The sequence below is a fragment of the Marmota flaviventris genome, chromosome 10 (genome assembly GCF_047511675.1).
Source record: "Marmota flaviventris isolate mMarFla1 chromosome 10, mMarFla1.hap1, whole genome shotgun sequence".
Lineage (NCBI taxonomy): Eukaryota > Metazoa > Chordata > Mammalia > Rodentia > Sciuridae > Marmota > Marmota flaviventris.
Window position 1 is genome coordinate 11,429,718 of NC_092507.1, and position 26,943 is coordinate 11,456,660.

The 26,943-nt window shown below is 54.3% G+C and overlaps 1 protein-coding gene across 1 annotated transcript in view; it reads left to right on the forward strand.

Annotated features, from left to right (window-relative positions):
- The window catches only part of Fhad1 (forkhead associated phosphopeptide binding domain 1), a 117,256-nt gene that overhangs the window by 23,710 nt on the left and 66,603 nt on the right, over nt 1-26,943 (forward strand). The window contains exons 3-5 of the mRNA XM_071617369.1: nt 9,783-10,029; nt 19,506-19,615; nt 23,128-23,364. Of these exons, the coding sequence (XP_071473470.1) occupies nt 9,783-10,029; nt 19,506-19,615; nt 23,128-23,364 (594 nt within the window). The remainder of the gene's footprint in view (nt 1-9,782; nt 10,030-19,505; nt 19,616-23,127; nt 23,365-26,943) is intronic.

The window sequence follows — 26,943 nt, forward strand, 5'->3', positions numbered from 1 at the left end:
TAATATCACAAGGGCAACTGTTCTTTTCCTGACAAAGCGTTCCCAGGGGAAAGGTCGCTACTCCGGGCTTGGTGCCGTGACCCAGAGAGGTGGTGACAGGCTTGTTTTTAGGGAGCAGGAGTCGGGGAGAAGTTAGGGACCTGAGTGTTTGCAACCATATAGCAACGGGGCAGCTGTCCTGCAGACCAAGTCCAGCGGCCCCATCTAGCCCCATCCCTGCTCTCAACAGCTACGGGGTCAAGGTCAAGGCAAGGTGCCTCACCCCTCAAAGCCACACTCTCCACTCTGTGAAGCTGGATCTAATAGTTGCCGCCACCCGGGTTCCTGTGGAATTCAGTGGGGCGCTGTATGCAAATTGTTCAGCCAGTGACCAAGTGACCATGCCTCCTTCTGAGACCTCCCCAACTACCAGGTGCATTTGCAAGTGACAAACCCATGGGAGGACACACAGGATGGAGAATCAGGACGAGCTCTTGGCTGTCAAAGCACATGGGCACCAGGAAGCTCCGTGAGAATCCAAGTCCCCGCTCTCGCCACCATCGTAGTCCCTCACCACGTGGGCCTCCATGGTCTCCACTCACGCTGTGGTCTAGGCAGACAGCGCCCTGGGGTTGTGCAGGACATGACCTGCAGGCCCCAGCCAGGCCTGGAGCAGCCACTGAGTGACAGTTTCCGCCCACAAATCAGGAGACTGAAACAAAGCCGGTCAGGGGCGGCTGCCACGGTGGTTGTTGCTGCTTCTTGTTGTGTGTCTGTGTGTGTGCGCTTGTCTATGTGTCTGTGTTGTCTGTGTGTCTGTGTCTGTGTCTCTGTGTGTGTCTATGTGTCTGTGTGTTTATATTGTCTCTGTGTGTCTGTGGGTCTGTGTTGTCTCTTGTGTCTGTGTGTCTGTCTCTGTGTGTATACGTGTGTCTGTGTCTGTGTGTGTCTGTGTTGTCTCTCTCTGTGTCTGTGTGTGTGTCTGTGTCTGTGTGTCTATGTGTGTGTCTGTGTGTCTGTATATGTGTGTTGTCTATGTGTGTCTGTGTCTGTGTGTCTGTGTCTGTGTGTCTGTTGTCTTTGTGTGTGCCTGTGTGTGTCTGTGTGTCTGTGTCTGTGTGTCTATGTATGTGTATCTGTGCTGTCTGTGTGTGTGTCTGTCTGTGTCTGTGTGTGGTCTTTGTGTCTGTGAGTGTGTGTGTGTTGTCTGTTTGTGTGTCTCTGTGTGTCAGGGGCCCAGGAAGGGAGCTGTGAGCCAGGGCTGCCCTGTCACCAGCCATCCTGTCCTCCACAGCAGCGGGCCAAGGAAACACTCACCAGAACACAGGAATTTTGTCTTTGTTCTGAAATGTGACAAATCTAAATGGAACCACACAGAGAGAGAGGAACCCAGGACACATAGAGCTGGCTCAGGAAGAGGCGACCTGCTTTCCTCTCCCCATGGACAGCTCCTCCAGCCTGACCCGGGAGTGGGCTCTGGGCTGACCCTGACTGAGGGGTCAGCTCCCGTGTCTGGACTTCCCCTGGCCTGCTCTGCCCTGTCCAGCCAGACTCCCTGGTGACTTCTGGAAGCGTCCTTCACTCTGGCGACCCCCGGCATCCTGCCCCCACTGGCCAGCAGTCCCTGCTGCTCTCTGCTTCTTGGGGAAGGACACGGTCAAAAGTGAGGGCTTTGATGGGCCAAGTTCACCTTCCAGTACGACCTGAGTTTCAGTTTCCGGTTTCTACACAGTCGTCAAAGGTGTCCTTTCCCCCTTCAGAATTCTTGCAGAGGCCATTGGGACCGTCCCATCCTGGGTAAGCTAAGTCCCAAAGAGGTGCCACACTTTCCCAAGGTGATGTGTCTGTCGGTGACGGCCAGAATGGAGATCAAGGGACAGATCTCACGAGTCCCAGTCTAGGAGGGTTTCCCAGGAGCGCAGAGATCCCAGGGCCGAGGACGCTCAGGCCACAGTGCTCCCTGCAGCCCCAGGCGGCCTGTGGCTTCCCCTGCTGCTGGGGACGACTTAGTGGGTGAAAACAGGGCCACCAAGGAGGGAGGAAAAGGTAGCGTGGGCTCTGGCTTCCCCCCTCACCCCCATTTACCAGGAATCACCCCCATTACCGCAGCCCCGCGGCAGGCCACCCCCTGTCCCTTCCTGTTTCTTCCTGGAGGACGCAGCTGCCTGGTGGCTGTGTGTCACGAGCAGTTCCTGGGCACCAGGACGCACCCTGAGCTCGCTAGGCGCCACCCCATCCGTCCTCACAAAGTAAGAAGCAGCTGCCGTTACCTTACACATGGTCAGGGTCACCCAGAGGGAATGGGCAGAGGAGGAGCTGGACCGTATCTGTAAAAGGCTCAATCCCGTCCTCTTCACCTGCGGAGGGTGAACTGACAGCCGTGGACCAAATCTAGGTCCTTAACTGTCTTCATAAAAAAGGCGTCATTGGCAAACCGCCAAGCCGCCCACTTCACCGTGGACCAGGTTGGCTTCCCTGGTCCACCGTCAGGACAGCCAGAGATCCGTGGTGCCCCGTGCGCAGCCACCACCTGCTGCCTCCAGGAGAATGCGACCTCCACCCGGAACACCCGCCTCCATTTATTCAGTTTCTGGAAGAAGCAAAAGAAAAAAAAAAAGGTGGTGGGGGGGGGGGGTCAGGAGGAAGAAGGAATGAAGACTGGGCCCTGTGTCTGCCAGGAGCTGGGCCCTCACAGCTAACCCAGTTAACTACGGAATAAGAAGAAACGGGTGTGAACAATTGTTCCATCACCTCTCGAACACAGAGCTTGGAAATATGGATCCCAGTCTACACACAGGCATAGAGGTGGGCTTGTACAGAGAGCAATAGAAGAATGACATTGATACAGCCGAAAGATACGCCAGACATTAACAGACAACAATCACACGCGTATGTCATGACTTTTACCTGTTTCTTAAAGTGCAAAGTTTTCTTTTAAGACTTTGGGATGTTTTCCCTGGTGTAACTTTTGAAGCAGAAAAACAGAGTTTACACTCTGCAGTCGACTGCAGCTAGAGAAGTGTTTGTTTGTTCTGCTTCTCTATTTAATGTCTCACTGCCTGTCTTGTGACTGGTTCCTTGGTCTTAGATCACTTCTCTGGGCCACTGTTTTACTTTTATAAGGTTAAAGGTGAATCTGATTTAAAGGTAAATCTCGATCACAGCGTGATGGGCTTCATCTGAACATGTCAGAACCTATGTGATAGCAACTTTAATTCTGATGACATATTGAGGCTTGTGCTAAAATCACAATAATCATACTATCCAGAAAATTTCATTGTTGGCACATTTCAAAACCCTAACTCAAACTAGCCTAAGCAAAAGATACATAAATACATGAAAAGGTAGGGAGTCATAAGCGTAAGGGCTTCAGGCCTGGCTGGATTCAAATGACGATCAGATATCTGTCCCTTCCCCTCTGTTAGCTTCACAGTCTGTGGCAGACTCTTGGCTCACCTGTGGCAAGGTACCCAGCAGTAGCTCCAACACAGTTCTAGAGAAAGCCAGCTTCTTCACTGATTTGGTTGAGATCAAGAACCAATCACTGACACCCAAGCGTGGCTCATGCGCCCTTCCTGGGGTGGAGGGATCCCCCACCCTCCACTGCCTACCTTCCATGTCCCCTTAGGTCCCTTCAGCTGGTAGTTATAGACAAGTCTGGCAAAGCTGAGGCAGCAGGGGCTGTGGTGGGCCCCCAGGTCTCCCCCTGAGTGAGCTGGTCTGCCACTGCTCAGGGATTCTCCACTATTTATTTTATCCTGGTAACTCAAAGCCTTTTTTAAAAGTAATGTTTTTTTGTTTGTTTGTTTGTTTGTTTGTTTGTTTGGAGGGGGGGCAGAATTTGGATTTACAGGGAGCTGTAATGATGGCACAGGAAGTGGTGCAGACCTCCTGCAGCTTCCACGGCCACATCTTAACGTCTGTCCTGGACCACGGCATGGGTCGGTCAGTGTCCGCGCACACACACACACACACACAGCATGGGCCTGTCAGTGTCACCACACTTCAGGAGCCACGCCACCCCGGGCCCACGTTGCTCAGTCACCTCGTCCCCTGGGTCGAGTCTTCCCTTGGTTCTCCTCTCCTTGGTGGCCCTGCCTACTGGCCAGGTGACCTGAGAACATGCCCCATCTGTGACTGTGTCTGTCTCTGCTTCGCCTGGGGTCGTGGCCTTCAGAACACATGCGGCAGAGGCCAAGCGTCCTGCCAGCCCGCGATGTCCAGACACCCGTCAGCACCACTTCCCTGGTGATGGTGACGCTGGGCCGGGTCACCAGGTTTCTCCATGGTCTCTGGGTGTTGCACAGCCTCAGGGAGGGCACGAGCTCCCCCTGCTGGAGAGAGTGGTGTTGTGCTCGGCAGGTTCCACAAGGAAGCGTCTCCGCCCCGGGGATGCCTCTACCCAACCACGTTCCCACCAGCATGGTTCCTGTGCACTCATTTTATACTTCGAATCATGACCCACCACTTTGTCACTCATCTGTGGCTCAGATTGTCCCAGCCTTGGCCACCGTATGACCCTCTAACACATCGCCACCCTTTGTTCTTTCAGAGCTTGGTGTGTGCTGCTCCAGGATCTCCTGGCTGAGAAATCCGCTGAGCTCCTAATGGGTTTCTCCCTATGTGTAACCTGAAGCTCTTCTCTTGCAGCTTTTAAAATTCTCTCCCTATTCTGTAGACTAGGCGTTTTCAGGATAATGTGCCTTGGTGTGGGTCTGCTGTAATTTTGCATATTTGGTGTCCTGTAAGACTCTTGTATTCAATTTTTTAATTCATTCTTCGTGTTTGGGACATTTTCTGATATCATTTCATTGAAGAAATTGTGCATTTCTTTGGTTTGTATCTCTGTGCCTCTCTTTATCCCAATAATTCTTAATTTGGTCTTGTCATATCATCCCGTAATTCTTTGGAGGTTCTGTTCATGGTTTCTGACCATCTTCACTGTGTGGCCAACTTTGTTTTCAAGATACATATTTTGTCTCCATTGCCTGACGTTCTGTCTTCCAAGTGATCTAGTCTGTTCTTGATGCTTTCTATTGAATTTTTTATTTGGTTTATCGTTTCCTTCATTTCAAGGATTTGTTTGTTTGGGTTTTTTTCCAGCGTCTCTCTCTTTCTTGAAGTAATCTTTTGCTACCTGTATGTCCTCTCTCATCTCATTGTGGCCTGTACTTGCTCTCTCAATTCATTCTTGGCTTCGCACATCATTTTAATCATGTACCTTCTGCTCTCCTTCCCTGACATTCCAGCTCCTGTGCTGTCAGTGGATCTACCATTGTATCAGCGTGGCTTATTTCAGGCACTTTCTTCCCATTTCTTCATGTCGTCTGTGTGTCTTCCTGTCTCACAGTGTGGATTCAAGGTATTACAGTTTCTACCGTATAATCTTGTAGTGTCCCTGCAGATTACCGATACCTTGCCTGCAGGGACCTGGAAGATGGTCTTGTAGGTCCTGGCTGTTGTCACTAGATGGAAGCCGGCTGGGAAAGCCACCCCACCCACGTGTTGGTATGGGGCCGCAGCACAGTAGCTCTCCTCCACGCGGTGAGCTGTGATCACTCTACCACGCGTGGTGGGTGGGCCTGGGGTCACTGTCGTCTGCCCACTTTTTTTTTTACTTTAGCATTTCCTTAATTTCTGCATCATGGTGTATTTCCCCTGTTCTCGCCCAGAATCAGCTGAAGGACATTTCCCTTACGCTCTGTCTGCCCATGGCTGGTCCAGTTGGGTCAGTGAACACCTGTAGTGTGTAGCAGGCACGGAGCTGGGTGCTCAGCCATCTGCTGGAAAATGTGTGACCAACAGCTCTCTGAAAAGTGAGGTGTCGTAAAGAGCAAAGGTCTGCTGCTCGGTGGGGACCGTGAGTCAGCACAGCCACCACGGACATGAGTGTGGAGGTTCCCCAGAGGCTGGCCAGGGGCCACACGCCACCCAGCCATGCGGCTCCTCAGTGTTTATCCACAGGAACCGAAGCCACGCAGCACAGTGATCCCTGCAGCCCACGTTCACAGCAGCCAAACCATGAGCCAGCCCTGGGCTCCATCAGCGGACAAATGGGTCAAGAACGTGGTACATTCTCGCTCAGGTCCCGCGTGGGCAATGCAATCTGGGGTTCCTGTGCGTGGAGTGGGCTGGCTGTGAAGTTCAGCTAAGAAAAAAGGCGGCAAAAAAACCACACGACACAGAAAATAATTTTGAAAAGCGAGGGCGGGACGGCTCCACGACTTCAGGGTGGAGCTTCCACCCTGGAAGGAGGGGAGCAAGAGCCACGCTTGGCTCCGACTCCACACGGGGACTTCAAGGGCTTTCCAAGGATGTTCTTTACCAAATAAGGTAGGGGCTGGGCTAACTGTCCCAGTGGGTCTCGCCCAACTCCGGAGCCAGGAGAGCTGTCCCGTGGGCAGAGAGGAAGAGACCCCACGCCTTGGGCAGTCTATACACGGGAATGCCGGGATCGTCCCCAAGGGGAGAAGTGAGTCCCCCACACCCCCCGGCTCAGTACAAGGCCACTCAAGCAGCATCCCGGTGGTGCTCCACAGCCCGTACCCACCGTGGAGCTGTATCATCCATAAAGAAAATGAATTTCTAAGTCGAGCTCAGCAGGTGGAGGGTCATGTTTCCCTGCATATGCAGAGGCTAGAGAGGAAAACGGAAAAGGAAGGTGGAGTGGGTCATGAAAATCAAGGGAGACCAGGAGAGGAAAGCGACCAAGGGGTTGGCAGGGGAGGGCTGAGAGTGATGTTGGCCAACTATCTTTATCGTGCAAATACGTGACAACAGATCCCCTCGATATGCACAACTATAATGCACCAATAGAAAAGGTGGAAAATATAGAATTTCTGGTAAAAGTTCGCTGCTATAGATGCCGCACAGTGCACTCTTTACAGTCCTACCTCACGCCACTCTCCTGGGACTCCACGCAGCCGGCGGTTCTCGCAGGACGTTTCTCTGGGTCTTTGCTGAACCATTGCCAGCGCAGGGTGACCACTGAAAGCATTAATGGTCGGGGTATGTTTGCTCACGCTTATGAGGGAGACAAAAGTGAACCAAGAAGGGGCGTGTTGGGACCTCACGTGTCCCTTGGGGACAGGAGAGACTCTGCTGCGTCAGATGAGGAGCTTCGGTGTCGGCCTTGGTGTTGGCGCTGTTCCTCATGGTCAGGCTGCGACACATGGCTCTGTCTTCCCGTCTTCCCCGCCCACTTCTTTGGTGCGAGTGATCAAGCCCCGATTTGTGACTCTGCGTAGCTTGTAAGGTGTGAGCTTCCCGCGGTGGCCAGTTTCTGGTTATATGTCACCCGCGGGGCTGGAAGGAGCCTGGTTGTGTCGTGTTTTCAACGTTGACAGGCAAAGTCAAGGGCGTGGGTGATAAGGAGTGTGGCAGAATGATGAGGAAGGCTGGGTGCCACCTGTTTGTCACTGTCCTGTAATTGCAACATACATGATCTGATTTTCATTCGTGGCCGAGTTTATCAACCAGCCCCGACGTTCTGAACGCCGCACGGTGGCTCTGGTGAGGCAGCACAGGCTGGGCCCAGCGCTGCTCGGGCACAGCAGTGACACTGTCACAGGCCCTGCTGGGTGGAGGCCGCCGTCCTCACAGCAGTTTACAGAAGGCTGCGTGGACCTGGAGGAGCACCCGGAGGGAGCCGCCAGCCTCCTGGGAACCTGTCAGGGCACTGGCCTGCGGGTTTTCCCACCGTCTACTCGACACTTTCATTTTTTTTTAACTTGGAACGTCTGCTCTCCGTTACCAGCCACCCAAGAGCCTTTTGCAGTGTGGCCGGCAGGTGCCCACCGTGACTTCAGATAACCCCAATGCTCCAAGAGCAGGGCTGGGGTCAAGCAGGCCCCACCTCCTGGCTGCCATGCTCCAGGGAGTCGCCAACCCGCGGAGCTGCATATCCTCGGCCCCCGGTGGGGTGCAAAGCCTCCGGCTCCCCAGGGTCATTCTGAGGAGACCACGCGTGTTAGGGCGCCACCGTCCCCATCTCTGTGGGGCCGTCGCCGTCCCCGCGGCAGTGGTTGCAAACAGCTTGGAACATGACAGGCGCTGGAGGACAGGCCGCCCTCCCTGGTCCACAGCCTCGGCCTCCTGGCGGAAGGCCTGGGTCCTGCGTGGTGACATGGGGAAGGGTGCACAGTGGGGGAAACGGGTGCGGCTTCTTGAGCATCGCGGGGTGGGCGCGGCCCAGGTGCCTCCAGTGGCCCTGCTGGGACAGACATGGAAGAGCTCAGGACTATGAGCTGCCTCAGACCCAGAACTAGTCCAGACTGGGAGGAAGGGGCGGGGAGGGAAGCATTAACCCGTATTTTTAATGTAAAGTTTCTAAATCCAGCCTTGTTGGTAACTGACCTTGACCCCAGGCTCCATGACCTTGGCCCCAGGCTCTATGACCTTGACCCCAGGCTCCATGACCTTGGCCCAGGCTCCATGCAGACTCTATGTGAGCGTGGCCAGGAGCTTCCTCTTCATGTGGTCTTTCCTTGGGTTTGTTTTTCTGCTGCCCGTCTCCTTGCAGTTCCCAGCAGCTAAAACCTGACCTTGCCTGATGGACCTGAGCTGCTCAGCAGAGACCAACCTCCGCCTTCCAGCCGAGGCCACCCTAAATCAATGAACTTCAGGGGGAAAAACACTATTTTTTAATTTTACACCTAAAGAGTCTGTTGCGGTCACTGCTGCATTTATATACCTGCATCTCCCTCTAAAGCGAGACCCTGTCACCTGTGTAGCAAGAGAGACCCACTCCAACCAGCCTCTCATACTGAGCAGTTCAGGGTCAGACCCCAGAGAGGGCTCACAACCAGTTTCTGCATTTGCTCAGCCCTGTTCACAGCAGCCAAAGTTACAAGCAGCTCAAGTGACCATCACTTGAGAACGAACAGGCAAAATGTAGTCTGGCCATTCACCGGAATAGTATTCGGCCTTGAAAAGGAAAAAGATTCCACACATGCTACAGCAGGGATAACCCTTGAGGACGTGATGCTAAGAGAATAAGCCAGTCACAAGAAGACAAATACTGTCTGAGCCCACTCATGTGAGGTACCCAGAGTACTCACATGCCTAGTGATGGGACCGAAGAGAGAAAGGCAGTTGCCGGGGCCTGGGGAGGGGTTGGAGGTATTGATGGGAAGAGAGTTTCACTTTGGTAAAAGGGAAGAATTCTGGAGATGCTGCTCACGACAATTTGAATACACTTATCACTACTCAACTATACAGTTAAACTGTTCAAAATGGTAAAAATCATGCTGTGTGGTCTTCACAATTAAAAACCTGGTGTCCAGCCTGGGTCCCCTGGGGGTCCTTGGCTCTGATTGGATCACATGCCCCACCCCCGAACCAATCCCTCTGGCCAGGAAATGTCTCAACCAGGAGCCGGGCTTGGGCCTTGGTGGCCTGGTCACTCTTCTTTCAGCCACTGTGGAGGACACACATGCTGGTGTCCGTTCTAGGTGCTGGGAATACCGTGGTGAGCAAGCTAGACAGAAGGCCCCTGCCCTGCAGAGGGGACAGGCCACCAGCTCAGCAGCTCAGTCCCACACTGACCCACCTGGCCTTGCCCGACCCCAGGGCCATCCTGCAGGTGCCGTCTCGGCAGGGTCCTGACATAATGAACACCCCCGTGTGTGGGGGGCGTGCCCTGTGGCCCACAGGTGGCCATCACCCCGAGGAGAGTCCAGGAGGCTTCCTGAGGGTCGTGACTCACCAGCCGAGGCCCGGGGCAGCGATGACGTGGCTGGGACGGAGGGGTGCAGGCCACGGCAGCGGATCACAACTGCCCTGACGCCCCTGTCTGCCCACAGGTCTCCTTCCCCTGGCCGAGGCCACAGCCGTCCCGGATCTCCCAGCAGCCGATCCCGTCGCCTTCGCCACCACTCAACGTTTTCTACCAGGGCATCCGGCCAGTGCCCCTGCAGAGAAGCTGGTCCCAGGGCTTCCCCAGGCCTTCCGTAGTCCCACCCGCCGCCCACCAACGGCCCGTGAGCGCCAGCGGAAAGATGTTCTCCTTCGTGGTGGACAGCAGCCACAAGTCCCCCCTCCTCAAGCAAGGTAGGCAGCGGGCCTCCGGGAGGACCCGGGGCGGAGGTATGGCCGTGAGGATGTGTCTTGTGTCTTTGGCTTATTTTCTCTGATTCTAAAAATAGAGCATGTCATTTTTTTTTAAATCAAGATAAACAAAGTCAGGGGACAGATAAAGGGACGTGTCTGCTGATGTGCTGCCAGGTGTCCCTGGACCGTGCGCCAAGCCCCCGTCCACATGGCAGGCCCCGTGCTGCGTGTGCGTCTGTGTGTGCGTCTGTGTGTGTGTCACAGAATCTGAAATGACTCCCTTTAATTCAGATGAGCAGAAACACTGGCCTGAAGTCCCCCTGCCCACTACAGCCCCCGGAGCTGGCAGAAATCCACCATTTATCAGAGAAGAGGCTGAGTTTACTGAGGGGAAATGACTTTTCCAGGGAAGTCCAGTGAGCTCAATGCTTTTCATGACATTGAAGGCCTCTCAGGGCCTGGGGACTTGGGACACGCGCAGCCTCAGGGCTTCCTCCCCTCACCCAGCCCCTGAGGCCGGGGCATCTGGGGAGGAGACTGCTGTCTGTCACTGTCCACTGAGCAGCCCCTGGAGTCCAGGTCCCCTCTCTGTCCTCTCTGGCCCAGCCACAGACCCCCCTCCAGGCCTCCAGGCGGCTCTACCTCCTCCCCTGGTCTTGCTCAGGACCCTCCCCGGCCTCCTTCCTCCACCATGGATGTAGCCATTATCCTTGTGGAATGTTCCAGAGGAGGTAAAACGGTTTCTGCGGCTTCATCATCATGAAGCGCCCGTGTTCCTGCCGCCCTGGCTAAGAAAGTAGCAGCCATTCCCCCAACACTGTGAAAAGAAAATGTCCAAACAACAACAAAGTAAAAAGAGGTTCACAGAGACCCTCCCCCGGCCGCCCTTGACACTGGCCACCCCGTTTATTTCGTATGTGTCCACCCTTCTGTTCATTCACTGACCCGTCTTATTACACTTTAAAACAAATTGCGCACATCCGGCCTTCCCCGGCCTCTTGGCGAGCGTTCTGTTAGCTTTGTCTTTCGATGTAAAATTAACGTAGTGTCCATTACTTATCGACGGTTGTTTAACAAATTATCCTGAAACTCAGCAGCCTAAAGCAAACAAATAAAACCCCGTGTACTGTACGGTTTGGGAGGGTCAGGAATTTGGGGGTCATTTAGCCAGGGAGCTGTGCCCCTCACGCGGCCTTTGGCAGGAGTTCCCAGTTCTCCGCGGGGACCTTCCTCGGGGACCTCTCCACGCGGACCTCTCCTCGGGGACCTTCCTCGGGGACCTTCCTCGGGCTGCTGGTGTCTCTTCACAAATGGCGGCCAGCTTCCCCCAGGGCACGGTCCAGCAGCAGAGCCTCTTCCGATGCAGCCTCAGGAGCACCTCAGGTGACAGAGACGGGCTGTGTTGGGGGCCGCAAGGCGCTCCTCACACTCCACACGTTGAGGCGCTGCCCCGGGACCACAGGACGTGCTCACACGTGCAGGTGGTGACTTTCCGTTAAAATGGGCTGTTAGGGTGAGCTCCAACTGATGTTCTCCTGAGAGAGACACGGGGGACGCCCTGCACAGAAGGAGATGACGGGACACAGTGAGGAGGCCACCAGCCGCCAGCCACCAGCCAGGAGAGAGGCCTCGGGAGGAGCCGCCCGCCCGGCCCTGGACCTGCAGACTGAGGACCGTGGGAAAGCAGCATCCTGCTGTCCAGGCCCCGGGTGCTGCCCTGCCAACCGAGGTGGCTCCAGCACCTTCTGTGAGGACCACGCCAGGGCGCTGTTTTCGCTGACTTTCCATTGCCGTGACCAAAGCCCCTGACAGAAGTGACGCAGAGGAGGAAGAGCTTCCTTGGGGCTAAGGATTTCAGAGGTCTCAGTGCAGAGGTGGCCGAGTCCATGGCTCTGGGCCCAAGTGAAGCCGCACAGCATGGGGGCCCAGCAGAGGGGAGATGCTCAGCTCCTGGTCCAGGGCCGGGGTGGGCGCTGCAGGAAGGACAAGCCTCCCAGGGCACACCCCAGTGACCACCTCCTCCAGCCCCGCCCCACCTGCCTACGGACCCCACCGGTCAGTCCATGCCGACTAGGATGGACGGCCGAGGTTACGGCTCTCAGACCCAGCCTCTGCACCTGGACCTTCCTGATGAACAGGAGCTTGGGGAGACGCCTCACACCCAAACCATGAACAGGTCCCCGGGGGACAGCAGGGACAAGAACGGAGGGGGCTGCCTTGAGAGTGGCCACCAAGCAAGGAAATGCAGACCGCGAGTGTCCACAACTGATGTCGTTCACACCTATGTAGCTCAAACCCCCAGCAAGACGCAGGACGTGACCTTGCCCTGGAAAGTCCCCTGGGTCCCTCCCCAGCCCCACCCTGGAGGCAGCCGCTCCCCTGTCCCCTCTACCACGGACAGAGCCCTAATCTGGGGCCTCAGACCCACGGAGCGTGCGGTCCGGGTTCTTTTGTGGAAGGCATCTCTGGTTCAGCCCAGTGTCTCTGAGATTCACCCGTCTCGGGTCACAAGTGGCACCTTCTCGTGGTTGAGTGACGTTGCACTTGGCCTTCTCCAGTGGCCTTCCACCACCTGGGGAGGGAGAGCAGTCAGGGCTTCCAGGACCCCGGGCCCAGCAGGCTTCACCCCACAGCTCCCAGGGTGTCACTGGGTGGGGGCCGGGGCACCACGGTGTCTGTTCCCAACCGCCACCTCATTTCCCTGATGCAGAGAAGGGCTGTCACCTTCCTGTGGGCTGGGGAGCCACCTGCTTCAGATTGGCCTCTCTGCTCCAAGCTTCCGGGCCAACTCCATGCTCCAGTCCTCCGGCTGGCTCTGGGTGGACAGCACCCATCTCGGCCCAGCTGGGTTCTTCAATAAAATTGTTTCCTTCTAGATTTCTGCCTTGCATTAGGGGTTTTGGTTTGTTTAATCTGTTTGGAAACCCAACACCGGGGATTTTTGTTGTAGGTGGGTTTCTCAGTGCCAGCACTGTGGACACTGGGGACAGCTGAGGTGGGGGGTCTGGCACCTGGTCGAGTGCTCAGCAGCGTCCCTGGCTTTCTCGTGAGGATCCCTGACCAAGGGGCATTCGCCCTTCTCCTTTCAGGGCTGAGAGGCCCCTGGGCCAAGGCCAAATCTTAATGGCAAGAGCCCGTGGAGGGTGCAGAGCAGAAAACTCACGGAATGGTTTTTAAAAATATTATCCTGATTTATGTGTTTTTCTCCCAGTAAGGGGATCATCTGAACCTAACATAGGTAACCTGCTTCTCTAAATTCAACGCTATATCACGAAGGCCTTTCCACTTCAGTAAATTGACTGGCTCGTGGTTAAGAGCACAGACTCTGGGTCAGACAAACCTGGGTTCAAGTCTACATTCTGTCACTTACCAGCTGGGTAAGACCTTAGGCAAGTGACTTGACATCTCTGAGCCTCAGATTCCTCATTTATAAAATGAAGATGGTGATAATAATTGCGATCTCATTAGGTTGTTATAAGCTCCTGCTTGGAAGTACTTCTCACAGTGCCTGGCCTATAAGGAATGCTCAATATACACTAATTTTAAAAATTAACCTGTTATCCATCCACGATTGTTATCTAGCCTAAATGCACCACCCACAACGTGAAGAACCCAGGCCAAATCCTCAGCCGAGTGACCCACACATTCTGTCCCCAGTGAGGGCTGGTAACTCGGTGAAGTACCAGGAGATCCAGTTTGGCAAATAGCTGTCCCCCAGACGTCCTGTGGGGACGGCTGGTCCTACACCTGCCGCTAGCCACCTGGCCCTTCCTCAGGATTCCCCACCGGGTTCGCCGATGACCCCGTGACCACAGGACAGGGCAGGCTCTAGTAAGCCATTTTGTCCACCTCAGCCCTTGGGTTCCTTCTGATGCCCAACAGTGGCCAATGAAGAGTGGGGTTCGGGGGAGGTAGCCTGTCTGGCGCCCCCCTCCTGGAGGAAAAGGAAGTGAGCCTCAGGTCCAGCTGCCCCCGGTGGACGTTCAGGATGCACCTGCGGAGACCCACGTGGTCACGCGGCCTGGAGGGTTGATGAGGTCCAGCTTCTGGGTCCCCCCACCCTGCAATCGGGGGTGACTCGCGGTAGCCCCAACAGGGTTGCAGAAGCATCTGGAGTCTCCCCTGGAGATGTGAGCTGGGACTGGACCCAGAGCCCGTTAGGACCAGCCCTGGGGCTCCTGGCCTGGCCATGCACCTGAGGGGGGCCCTGACTCCAGAGGTCCCCGCACAGCTCCTGCCTCCATCTGGCCGCGGGCACCCCTTCTTACAGTCGTCCTGCCGCTCGCAGGCCACTCTTTCCACAGAAGCCCATTTCTCGCCGTCAGGCACCAATTGGAAAGGCCCTGGGCAGTGGGTGCCTGTCGCATGAGACACAGCTGACCACCCCCTAGTGGGGACGCCTGCCCGAGGCAATGGCTGCCCCAGGAGGAAGACAAGCGGACTTCACGCAGCCACGTCCAGGCCCACTGTGGAGAATAAGCCCGGGCCTCGCCTCCCGCGGGGTGTCAGGGTCAAGGCCGGGCCTCGAGGCTTGTTCTTGGTCTTGCTTCTCCCTGATCCCTGGGTGGGCTCTGGCTGCAGACTTTGCCGGGAAGGAAACGTCAGGCGGAGACAGAGGGAGCAGCGGGGTGTCACGGGCGGCTTGTGAGCATCTGAAATGTGTGAGTAAGTGACTGACCAAAGGACGTCTAATTTTGACAGATTTAAATTCAAACCCCGCTACTCGGTTTCAGCCTGGGAACGTCTCGTGTGTTTGGAACAACTTGTGTGTGTGATCTCCTTTATTCAAGCGGACATGCTTGTGAAATCTAAATACAGATCAAGTCTTTCTGATGAAAACTTATCTTCCAAATTAGGATGTACTGGACGGGCAAAGCAACCCTGGACACCAAAGACTTCACACCATTAAAAAAAAAAAAACAAGAATGTGGAATCTCTCAATATTTTTGGTGCAGATAAACATACATGTTGCAACGGTGTTCTTGATATATTGGGCCAAATAAAATGTATTATTTAAACTAACTTCACCTTTTCACTTTACCTTTTTAACGTGACTTCTGCCAGTAAGGTGACTATTTCCTGACAGCTGGCTTCCAGACACAGGGAGGACAAGGGTCAGGGAAGAGTGGAAGGATAGCAAGAGGGCGCCCCAAGGCCTGCTCCCCTCGGTGCACGACGCTGGAGAAATGTGGCATTCGTGTTCTCAGGGACACTTGCTCTCCTGACCTTGAGTTGTGAGACAGGTCATCTGATGCCCCAGGGGTGCGGCCGAGCATCTTCCTGGGTCCCGCCTCCCCGTGGTGGCAGGAATCCAGCGGGAGGGGTGCGTGGCTGGTGGAGGGCGCTTCCTCTTCCCCTTTCTGAACTGCCCAACTTGTCCCAGTTTTCCCCGGACTTTCCAGGCCTTAGCCTGAGATCTCATGTCACAGAGACCCCGTCCTGGCAGAGCCAGTGTGCTATCTTAACTGGTTGGTCCAGGAGATCTTACAGTTCCACAAGACTCCGTCTGTCCAACCCTCGGCCTTCAGCAGGAGAGTGGAACTGTCCCCAGCCAGGCACCGGACAGTATTCTCCTGGGACAGGTCTGGGAGGGTGAACCGGGTCCTAGTTCACTCACCTGCTCGCTCCTTCGTGCATTCCGCGCCCTGGAGGGGACACACTTCCGCATTGGTGTGTGCCCATCTGGCTTCAGATCCTGACATTCCCCCTCCTGGATTGTGACATCACAGGCTGTGTGCACCCTGGTTTCTCATTTCTGAAATGCAGCCAATGGCAGTAGGTGCCAGAGTTGACCTATGGGAAGTTCTTGGAATAGCAACAGCTCCCCCGACCCTTGCCACAGGGGATTTGGCCCCAGGACCCTCCCCAAACCCTGGGTTGAACTGAACCTATGAACACTCCTGCACCCAGCAGTGGCTGTCACATGGTGTCGGAGTTCATCTGTCCTTCCATGTTTAATGCCTGGAGCCTGCTTGGTGTGGTCTTGAGCTTTGGGGCCTCTAAAATCTACATTGAGGGTGACTTGAACACGAGCATTGCAATTCTGTGACAGTTGATCAGTTAACCAAGCCAGCTGCTAAGTGACTAATGGGGGGGTAGCATATACTGCACGGATAAGCTGGACCAGGGGATGGTTCGTGTCCTGGGCAGGATGGAGCCGGACAGTGCAAGACATGCTACTCAGAATGGCGCTCAATATAAAACTTGTGAATTGTGTATTTCTGGAATTTTCCATTTAATATTTTCAGACTTCTCGGGGTCACTGAAACCTTGAAGAGGAAAACCACAAGGAATGGGGAGACCCGTAGGCATCGAGCACTGGGCTTTGGCTCACAGGCAGTATTCCTGAGCACCTTTCCCCTCAGGCCCTGGGGCTGTACCGCTGTGCGCTCGCCTCGCACCTGTGGGGCCCTGGGTTCGATCCTCAGCACCACATAAAAATAAAATAAAGGCTCGTGTCCATCTCGGTTCACAAAGATCTAGGGGGGAACCACTGGCTCTAAGGGACTTTAAAAATGCAGAACCAGAATGAATGAACAGCCCCGAGGTGACCGTGCAGATGTCACCAATCGCTGCTGTGCCCCCTTCTGACGAGTCTCCCGCCTTTGAAAACAGATAGTTCACTTCCTCCCTTTCAACAAGAGAAGGTGTGAGGGACGATGGCCCAGGACTCACAGTCCGTGGGAAATCCAGAGCCCCGCTCGGAGCCCAGTCACCTCAAAAGCAGAATCGTGCAAATCCTTTCAAAAATTCCCACCCAGCCCCCCAAGTCTTTATTCCCTGTTGGTGAGGCTGGATCTGGAAAGTCCGCAAGGTCCGCGTGTTGAAGGCTTGGTCCCCAGAGCAGTGGTGTTCACAGGCAGGGCTCGGGAAGTGCCTGGGTCGGGGCGCTGACCTCACTGACGGATCAACCTCTGGATGGGATCACAGCCTGGTGCAGACCGCGGAGGGACAGCTTCAGGAGGCGGGGCCTAGTTGAAGTCACTCGGGGTGGCCCTGAGGGTATTTTTGACCCCTGCCCCTTCTTCCCTCTCTCTGATTCCCTGACGGCCCCCCCCCACAGACCCATAGGAATGGCGTCCACCTACCATAGACGGAGACCTCTGAAACTGTGAGCCAAGATGAATTTTTCCTTCTTTAAGTTGTTTTTCTCAGGTATTTTGTCACAGTGACAAAAATCTAACACTGTTCATGTCAATGAATAGAATATATTTGACATAATATATACACCATAAAGATTCCAAATGTAACTGTTGGAATCCCTGAAAGTCATATAAACAGCTCGTAGGGTTAAATAAGAAAAAATAGGGTTAAATCTTAAAATTTAGGGTTAGATAAATAAAATTAAGGTTAAATAGGAAAAAAGTCAGGAATACCTAAAGGTCTATCAGGTGGGTCCTAGTTCAATATGTTTTGATACATTTGTGCAATGGACACTGTAACCAACGAAAAGAATATGGTGCTACTACAAATACATTGGAGAAGAGGTCTTTCTCCTCTCCTGTGCAAAAGCATGCTGGAGAAGAATCTCTACATGAAAATCTAATTATGCTTTTTAAAATATGAAATTATAAAAATAACATTTACTGCTAAATGCTTCATGTAGGGGTAGGCAAGCTTTCTTTAAAGAGCCTGTAGAGAGGAAAAAATAAAAAACTAAAATGTTTTCTACTCTTCTTTAGTCTCATAACACTTCTGGTCACCAAAATATGGGAAGTATACCCACCATGTTCGTCAGCTTTCCATGACTGAGACAAAATACCTGAGATAATCAACTTAAAAAGAAGAAAGGTTTACTTTGGTTCACCATCAGAGGTTTCAGTCCATGGTTGCCTGGCACAGTTGCCTTTGGTCTGTGGCCACACAGGACATCATGGCAGGAGCAGGCGGTGAGGCAGACTGTTCACCTCGTGGCTGCCAGGAAGTAAAGGAGAGGGAGGGGCTGGGGTCCAGTATCCCCAGGACACGCCTCCAATAACCCAGCTTCCTCCCCCTAGGCCCCACCTGCCAAAGGTCCCACCCCCTCCCTAGCACCACAGGCTGGGACCAAGCCTGTAGCACACGGGCCTCCGGTGACATTCGGGATCCCAACTACAGCGCCGACCAAGCACCTCTCCAGCACCAGCAGGTGTCCTAGGCGTTAAGTCTGTTCCTACGTTTCCTGGGCCGGTGTCTGTCCTGCAGGGCTCAGCCCCACGGACCCCCACCACAGATGCGGGTTCCCGCCATCCCTTCTCAGATTTGATCCCTTGACAGAGGATGGCTCCCGGGACTCGGGGAAAGCTCTCGCTTGCTTTTGCCAATCTGTGACGAGGATACAAATGAACAGGCAGATGAAGAGGTACATAGGACAAGGGACGTGGGGACCCTGGGGGCACAGAGCCTCCACGCCCTCGCTGGTCACCCCACCCTGCAGGCACCTGCCTGTGTGGAACAGCCTGGGAGCTCCCCAAACCCCTGCCTTGAGGGTCCCAGGGAGGCTGCGGCATGAGCGTGATTGACGGAATCAGTGGCCAATCCGAGCAAGACCTTCAGCCCTCCCCTCCCCAGGGGTTGGGGTGCGGGGCTGAGAGTTGGGACCCTCTAGTCACACGGCTGTTTCCCCTGGCAACCTACTTCCCACTTTGGGAGTCCAAGAGATTTAGGAGCCATGTGCCAGGGAACAGGATGAAGGCCAGACAACAGAGAGAGCCGGCAGTAACTATCCCAGGCTTCAAGGGTCCTGTAGGTCGTGTTGCAACTCGAGTTCTCCCCCGTGGCTTGGACAGCAGCTGTAGGTGACAGATGAAGGACTGACTGTGCCCGTGTTCCAATAAAACTTTATTCTCAAAAACAAGCATTGGGCCACCTTTGGCCCCAGAGCTGTGTTGTGCTGACCCCTGTTCCATGTCACACTTCATTTAATCCCCACAACAACTCTTCTTTTGAGGGGAGGGGCATTCATATGATTGAACCCGGGGGCACTTAACTGCTGAGCCACATCCACAGCCCTTCTTATATTTTATTTTGAGACAGGGTCTTGCTAAGTTGCTGAGGCTAGCCTCAAACTTGTGATCCTCCTGCCTCAGCCTCCTGAGTCGCTGGATTACAGATGTGTGCCAACACACCCGGCACAATAGCTCTCCATACTAGAGACAGTTGGTGGCCCTAAGTTAGATATGTGGAAACTCAAGCTGAGAGAGATCAAGTGACCTGCCCTAGGTCACCAGATCTTTATGCAACATAGAAAAAAGAAAAAAGTCTGGACAAAGACAAATCAAGGTGACCCAGCCCCAGGAGAGAGGAAGTGGTGGCTCCTCTACTTCCCGAGCCTCTGTAGGGATTCCATTGCTCCTCAGGTGCACACACCCTGCTTTGTCACTTTAAAGCCACATGGACCTAAGTCCCGGGACACCACGGGAAGCTGGCTGAAAGCTTCCCCGGCGCTCAGGAAACTCACCACGTCTTCTGTGTTCTCTGTCCACCTCACGCCTCAGTGTGGACGGGCCCCATGGAGATGCCGGAGCACGCCATGCCGGAGGGCATTTCTGGAGCCGTGCCTCCCTCGGAGATTTTCATGGATCCGGACATGGTCCAGCAGGACAAGGTGAGGGTCCGGGGAAGGGCGGGGCTACAGCAGCCAGTGGACCGTAGGGGGACTTGCTGCCACCTCGTTTTCCTCTGTGGTCTAGAAGTGCCCTTTTCTCTGGTGTCACAAAACCGCCTCTTATTTAACCAAAAGTTATATCCCCCCAAAAATAACGTCCACAACCACTGCTTGTTGAGCACCTACTATGTGCCAGATTGTGTCCTGTGTCCTCGACATTTGTTAGTTCATTTAATCTTTGCTGTCTTCAGGATAAACTTTAACACCTTCACTTGGCTGATGAGGAAATTGAAGCTCAGAGAGGTTGAGTATCTTGCCCAAGTTTGCACAGTTCAGGGGGCGGAACTAGGACTCAGACCCAGGTCTGGCTAACTTCTAAGCTGGTCCTACGAGGAGGGGGTGATACATAGGTCAGAGAAAACTGAGCCAAAGAGAGACTTGTTACAGAACAGAGAGGTTTGGAGACTGAGACACAGCAGGAGTCAGATGGGTGCTATTAAGTGAACCTGGGAGGGACGGGTCCAAGTCATCTCTCCCATTTGGCCACAGCTTGGAAATCACTGTTAGGAAACAGCCTGGCAAGCCGGGCACCATGGCCACGCCTGTCCTCCCAGAGGCTCAGGAGGCTGAGGCAGGAGGATCGCGAGTCCAAAGCCAGCCTCAGCAAAAGCGAGGCCCCAAGCAGCTCAGTGAGACCCTGTCTCTAATAAAGTACAAAACAGGCCTGGGGAGGTGGCTCAGGGCTCGAGTGCCTCTGAGTTCAATCCCTGGCCCCAAAAAACAAAACCCAGCCCGGTGACGTCTTCCTTTCCTTAAAGTCGAGGCCTGCCCCTGCGGCAGGTCTGAATCTGTGGGAAACAGAGCGAGCAGAGTCCCTGTGCCCACAGGACGGGCCTGGGGACCTGCAGCTTCAGGTGGAGGGTGGTCCTGGAGCAGCTGTCCTGATGCCAAGGGGGACGAAGAGCCAGCCGGGGCTACGCTGCCACTCGTGCACTGCTGTGCAGCAAGTAGCCCCAAGCCGAGTGGCTTCAGACAGCAGTGACATTTCCCACGCCCCCAGGGCAGACCCCCAGGTGGCCCGCCTTGCCTCTTGCTCAGCTGCCACCAACTGTTGGGGTGGCCGGGCTGGTGGTCTCCAGGGTGAGTTCCCAGGTCCGGGGCCTCACTGCGGTGCCTTGCCGGCAAGCCTCTCTCTGCCGTGACTTCTCACCCTGGCCTCACGGACCACAGAGGCCAGGACAGAGCTGACTGATGATGATCAGGAAATCACCTGATGACGCCGGGCCTGGTGGCGCACGCCTGTCATCCCAGCGGCTTGCGAGGCTGAGGCCGGAGGATCGCAAGTTCAAAGCCAGCCTCAGCGACTCAGCGAGGCCCCAAGCAACTTAGGAAGACCCTGCCTCTGAATGAAGAGACTCGAGGATATGAACGAAGAGCTGGGTGACCCGGTGGCTGGCGCCCCTGAGGTCGGTCCACTGCGTTCTGTGGGTCAAAGCAAGTCACAGAGCCAGTCCAGCCCTGGGGCAGGGGAAATGGCCTTCAGGTAAAGACGAAGCCGCAGGATGTTTGTCACCACTTTTAACCACGGTGGCTGTTCAGCTGGAGATGACGCAGACCCATTTCTGATTTTCCTTATTTGACAGCTTTTGACGCTCTCCGCCATTTCTTCAAGTGCAGGTGGAAATATACAAACTGGGTAAGCCGGCGGTCGGGGAGCACGTATTGGCTTATCCTATAGGAAAGTCAAGGCCTAGCAGCTTGAACAGTGCCTCAGAAGGCTCCCGGTCACCAACCTGTCCCCTGGGTCCCTCGCAGTGTGGCTTCCCTCTAGCAGGTGGCTTTTTGAAGTGGACAAGATGACAAAATGTACAGGTGAGGACCCCAAAGGAAGCAGGACCCTCTTCCTGTTGTAAGCAACACAGAATCCCGGAGAAAGCCTGAATGGACCAGCCTGGGGCACAAGAGCGTCCCGAGGTGAGGCAGGTAGCACAGCGCACCCACCGACTCCTGCCAAGACCACACGGGCAGGGCGGGATGCTCCCTCAGGGCAGGGCACAGGTCCTCACCAGAGAGGCTTCCACCACCCCCTGAAGACTTCTTCATACTCCGGTGCCCAGCACAGAACTTGGCACATAGTAGGTGCCCAATAAGTCTTTGTTGCATGAATAATGAATAAGTACCTACTGAGCACAGAGACTCAGGTACAGCAGGGGCCTCAGGAGCACAGGATCTGTTGTCCCTGAAACTTTGCCACGATCACACACTGGGACCCAGAGAAAGAGGCTTGGCAGCAGTCAACGTGCCGGGCAGCCTGCCTGTCCCTCCCAGGCCAGGGAGCTGGGGTCCAGGGGCTCGCTCCTGGCCCCAAAGGCCAAGGGCTGGCCGGAGTCTGCACCATGGGAGGTGGCAGGAGGGAAAGGGGCCTCTTTTAAAGTGACGCATCAGAAATCCTGCAGCTGCGTGTGAGGCTGTATCTGGGTTGGGGCTTCGGTGTTTCCTTTCAGTCTTCCTGGCGTTTTATTGATGACTTCTGGTGAGAAGTTTGGGGGATTTGGGGAGGGGTTACCCTTTTTTGGGAAACCTAACAAATTCTTTGGCCACTGTGCCTTCTCCTCGGGAGAAACGGAAGACAGGCTCGATCACACCTGGGGTGACCCTGCCAGCGATCTGCTCCCGTCCCAGCATCCACACAAAGAGATCGCTGTTCCCCTCGTTCCCTTTCCTGACCCAGCTACTTGGAATAAATCTTCCTGTGGAAAACAAAAGAGGCAGGGAGCACGGGGGAGGGACGGGGAGCAAGGAAGATTCAGAACGTCTTACTTTTTCCATTAAAAACGAATCCTCCTGCTGGGCTGGGGGCCCACGCTGTCATCCCTGAGGCTGAGGCAGGAGGATCGCAAGTTCAAGGCCAACCTCAGCAACTTAGCGAGGCCGTAGGCAACTCTGCAAGACCCTGTCTCAGAATAAAAGATAAAAAGGGCTGGGATGTGGCTCAGGGGTTATGCGCCCCTGGGTTCAATCCCTGGTACCAAAAATAAAAAAGAAGAAGAAGAAAGAAGAGAATCAGCCCTCCTTACAGTTGAGTAGACGCCATTTTCCTAATCATCTTCGTGAGGTCCCCATGTGCCAGACAGACACCTGGTGAGTTAATTCCAAAAACTATAAATGAACTCTCTGGCCCAGATGCTCCCCAGTGGTCCGGCTGTTGTCAATAGGGAAGTTTAGTTTCAGAGGATGGAGGTCCCAGTACCTTTGAGGTGTGGCATCCACTGAGACGCTGCACACAGGTGTGTCACTTTATCAAGCTTCCAAGTGACAGAGACCCCGCTGCCCGCCTCCCACCCTCGCCTTCCTGCCTCCTTTCTGATGCCCTGTTTCTCCTCCTCCTCCTCCTCCTCCTCCTCCTCCTCCTCCTCCTCCTCCTCCTCCTCCTTTTTGAGGTGCTGGGGATTGAACCCAATTTTTATTCTTTTTTTTTAAAAATGGGCTCCACTCCCATCTGCTTCCCGCAGGATGAGATCATTCTGCTGCTGGGGAGAGAGATCAGCCGCCTCGCGGACTTTGAGATCGAATCCAAATACAAAGACGCGGTGATCGCCAACCTGCAGAACGAGGTGGCCGAGCTCAGCCAGAAGCTGTTGGACAGCGTGGCCTGCAGGCAGGGCGACAGGGGCGCCGCGCACAAGTTCGAGTGTCTGGACGAGGGCGCGGACGACAAGCAGAAGGAGATCCAGAGCTTGAAGCAGCAGGTGGGTCTCGGGACAGGCGGTCAGAGTCACACCGCAGGGTGACCGTTCCCAGGCCAGATGGAGTCCAGGCAGCACCGGTGGAGAGGAAGTGCCCAGGGAGCTGTGTGGGGGGGTGCTTGGTGCTACCTGGAGTGAGGGGCTGAAATCCACAGGAAGCAGAGGTCCCATAGCTTCCCAGGGTGGTAACGATGATACAGCACTTATTGAGCACTACCTGTGTGCAAGCTCGAGTACAAAGGGCTTAGGTGCATGACTTATTTAAATTTCTGACACATCCACTATACAGATGAGGAGACTGAAGCCGGCCCAGAGATGCCCTGGAACTGCCCAGAGCTTGCACAGCAAGTTGGAGGTGGCGGTGACTGCCCCTCATACCCATCCAGCCCCAGCCAAAAAGACCTGCAGGCAATTAGCCAAGGGGGAGAGCAGGAGCCACTGCCTTCCAAACACAGAGGCCAGAGGCCTTTTACCACAGCCTAGAGGCCCTAGAGGCCATCACTGGCCCTCTTTTGGGGAAGTCCAGCCGACAGCCCCCTCGGCCCGGATCATCCGCATGCCCAGGCCTGTTCCTTTCTCTGCACACTTGATCCAACTTCCTTTTTAAAAAACATTAGCCAGCGATTCTGCAGAAAAATCAAATCTCAACAACGTTCATGAGAAAGAACTCAGTTAGTTTGAATAGCTTGGCGGGAGCACGTCATCCCAGAGCGCCTGTTCCACTGTCGGTCATCACGTTGAGCTCCTGACTTCTAATTGACGTTCATCATAGGTCGCAGGCGCAGCCGACACAGGCTCCAGGCTTCGCTGGGGTCTTGGGTGGCGCCTCCTGCAGACAAGGTGTGGACTGTTCATTTGTTCATTTAGGCAATAGTCCCCACCCCACCCCCCGCCCTCTGCTGGGCTCTGGGAGTCAAGCAGGAGCAAGGCCCCGTGACCTCCTCCTTCCCTCACTCTGCTCTGTGACCATTTAGATATTCAAAGTCCCCAGAGGCCCCTGTGTGGAAGGCTTGGTCCCCAGCCTGTGGTAGTGGGAAGTGGTCGACCCTTAGGTGGTGGGACCTAGTGGGAGGAAGTTAGGTCCCTGGGGACCCTTGAAGGGGATGTGGAGATCTTGGCCCCTTCCTCTTTCTTCACCTCCACTCTAAGGTGAGCAGCTTGCTCCACGTGTCCCCGCCATAGTATGCTGCCTCACCACAGGCCCAAAGAACTAGGGCCAACTGATCATGCACCGGAATTTCTGACCCTATGAGCAGAATTAAACCTTTCTTCTTTTTAAGTTTGTTATCTCCAGTATTTTCTTACAATAACAGAAAGCTGACTAACATGTGTTCCAATGAAGGAAACAGAATAAACAAGTAAACAAATACATGCTCTCACATTTAAATAAATGAATGACTCTCCTTTGGACCTATTTTTGAAAGAATGATGAACATAGCAGGTCCTGTAGGAACAGCCACCTCACATAGCTACGTTGACATGTAGTTGTTTCATCCACGGGCTTCTTTCTCTTGATGGGAGCCCACTTCCACAATTGGATGAAGAACAATACTCTCAGTAATTCTCCCATTTCAGAGCTTCCTGAGCAAAGCCTGGTCCAGGCACATGGCAGGGTGACTCATCCTCACTATTCTTGAGTCTCCATCAGCAGGTTACATTTGGAGCATTATTTAAGTGACCAGTCATATCTATAAAATAATCCCAGCGGCTCGGGAGACTGAGGCAGGAAGATCGCAAGTTCTAAGCCAGCCTCAGCAACAGCAAGGCACTGAGCAACTCAGACCCTGTCTCTGAATAAAATACAAAATAGGCCTGGGGATGTGGCTCAGTGGTCGAGTGCCCCTGAGTTCAAAAAAAAAAATAAAAATAAATCTCTTTCACCAAAAAATTAACCTAGAAATAATTACTCTGATTTATCACACTCTTGCCTTCTTCTTCCACCCTGATCCTTACTCAGATCCAAGAAAATATTTTATAGCGGGCGTCTCTGAACTAGAGAATGTAGTTGGTCTGAATCCAAATCGAGTTTTTCTATGCACATTTTAAGCTCTTAAATGTTCTATTGCCAGCAGAACATTCAGCCAGAAGCATAAACCACGTGACTGTTTGATCTATTACTGTGATTATGATCTATTATTCTGATTACTCACATATTCTCCTCAGCCCCCGAGAGCACGTGCACAGCGATTTGCTCTCAAAGGCCTTCTAGCTGCTGCAGTACCCCTAGACAATGCCGCCTCGCGGTCGGAGCCACCTGGGCGAGTTAGCAGGCGGGTTGTTACCTCAAAGCAACTGCTCTTCCCAGCACCATGAGCTCTCCTACAATCCGATGCCGTTCCATTACACAGCATAATGGGCAATCAACATCTGGGATTTCTGCCAATTAGAGACAATATGGATATTTATTTTGTAATCAAAGTAATAAAGAGGTTTGAAAACTATTTGGAGTTTCCCTGCAACCTGAAATCCAACAGCTCTGCTACTTAGGTTGAAATATCCTAAGTGCCAGACAGCACTGAGCTCTTTAAGGGACATCCTTCCCCATCCATCTGTGAGCTCCTCTCTGCATAGTGCCTGCAGTATCCTGCACACAGAAGATCTAGAGATCTAGAAGCACTTCTGTTTTAAAATTCCAAGTATCTTTAATGGGACAGTTGCATTTCCCTCACAGAGAACAGAGGGATGGATTTTTTTTTTTTTCATTTGACATTTTCAAAGCACAAACGTGCTAACGTGTATCCTGGGGATGGTGGGAATAGAACAGCTCATTCTCCCGCTTCTGGCAGACACCCCTTCTCCGGTGTCTCAGATGCCCCATAGAAAAAGAAAGTGCAGCTTCCCCAGGAGTCGTAGATCCAAACCACCGTGGTGCAGAAACGATCCATATAAACTGTCAGACTGCCAGTCTGCCACCAGCGACGACCTCGTGCTTCGAGGGAGAAGCCCGGAACGAGGGCTGTGAGCGCCATCTGGTGGCCAGGCGTGGCACACCCTCGCGGCATTCCCTGAGCCTCCCTGACCCTGTGTAAGCCAGGCCCTGACACCCCGCGGGGAATATCAGGGATTCTTACATTTCCCCTCACAGCAATCACGCTGGTGTTGAAGGGAGTCTAGACAAGGCTTACAAAGGCACGCAAAATCATGTCCATCCACCTTCCTTCCTCAAGACAGACCCGAGGCTGAAGCAATCGCACCGTGGAGTAACCATAGCTAACCTCCGCGAGCTCTGGGGACTTTCACAGGTACTCACTTGTCACCATGCTTTTGACAATCCAGTGGGTTCGGGACCATTGCAGCTGTACAGAAGGAGCCAACGAGCGGGGACTCGGCGTCCGCCCTATGTTCACACAGCCTGAAAGTGGCCGCATCAGGACAGAAGGTGGCCCAGCCCAAGCTGTGCGTTCTGGCCCCCAGCCCTCAACGCTGGGTCCTGGGGGCAGGGAGAAGACGGCAAGCCCTGGGGCCCACACCTGAAGACTAGCTCTGAGCCAGAACTCGCCCCTGTCGGGTGTGGGCACCCCAGCAAGCGACCCACCCCTCACGTCCCCGTTGCTCACTTGGAAAACGGAAAGAGGACGCAGC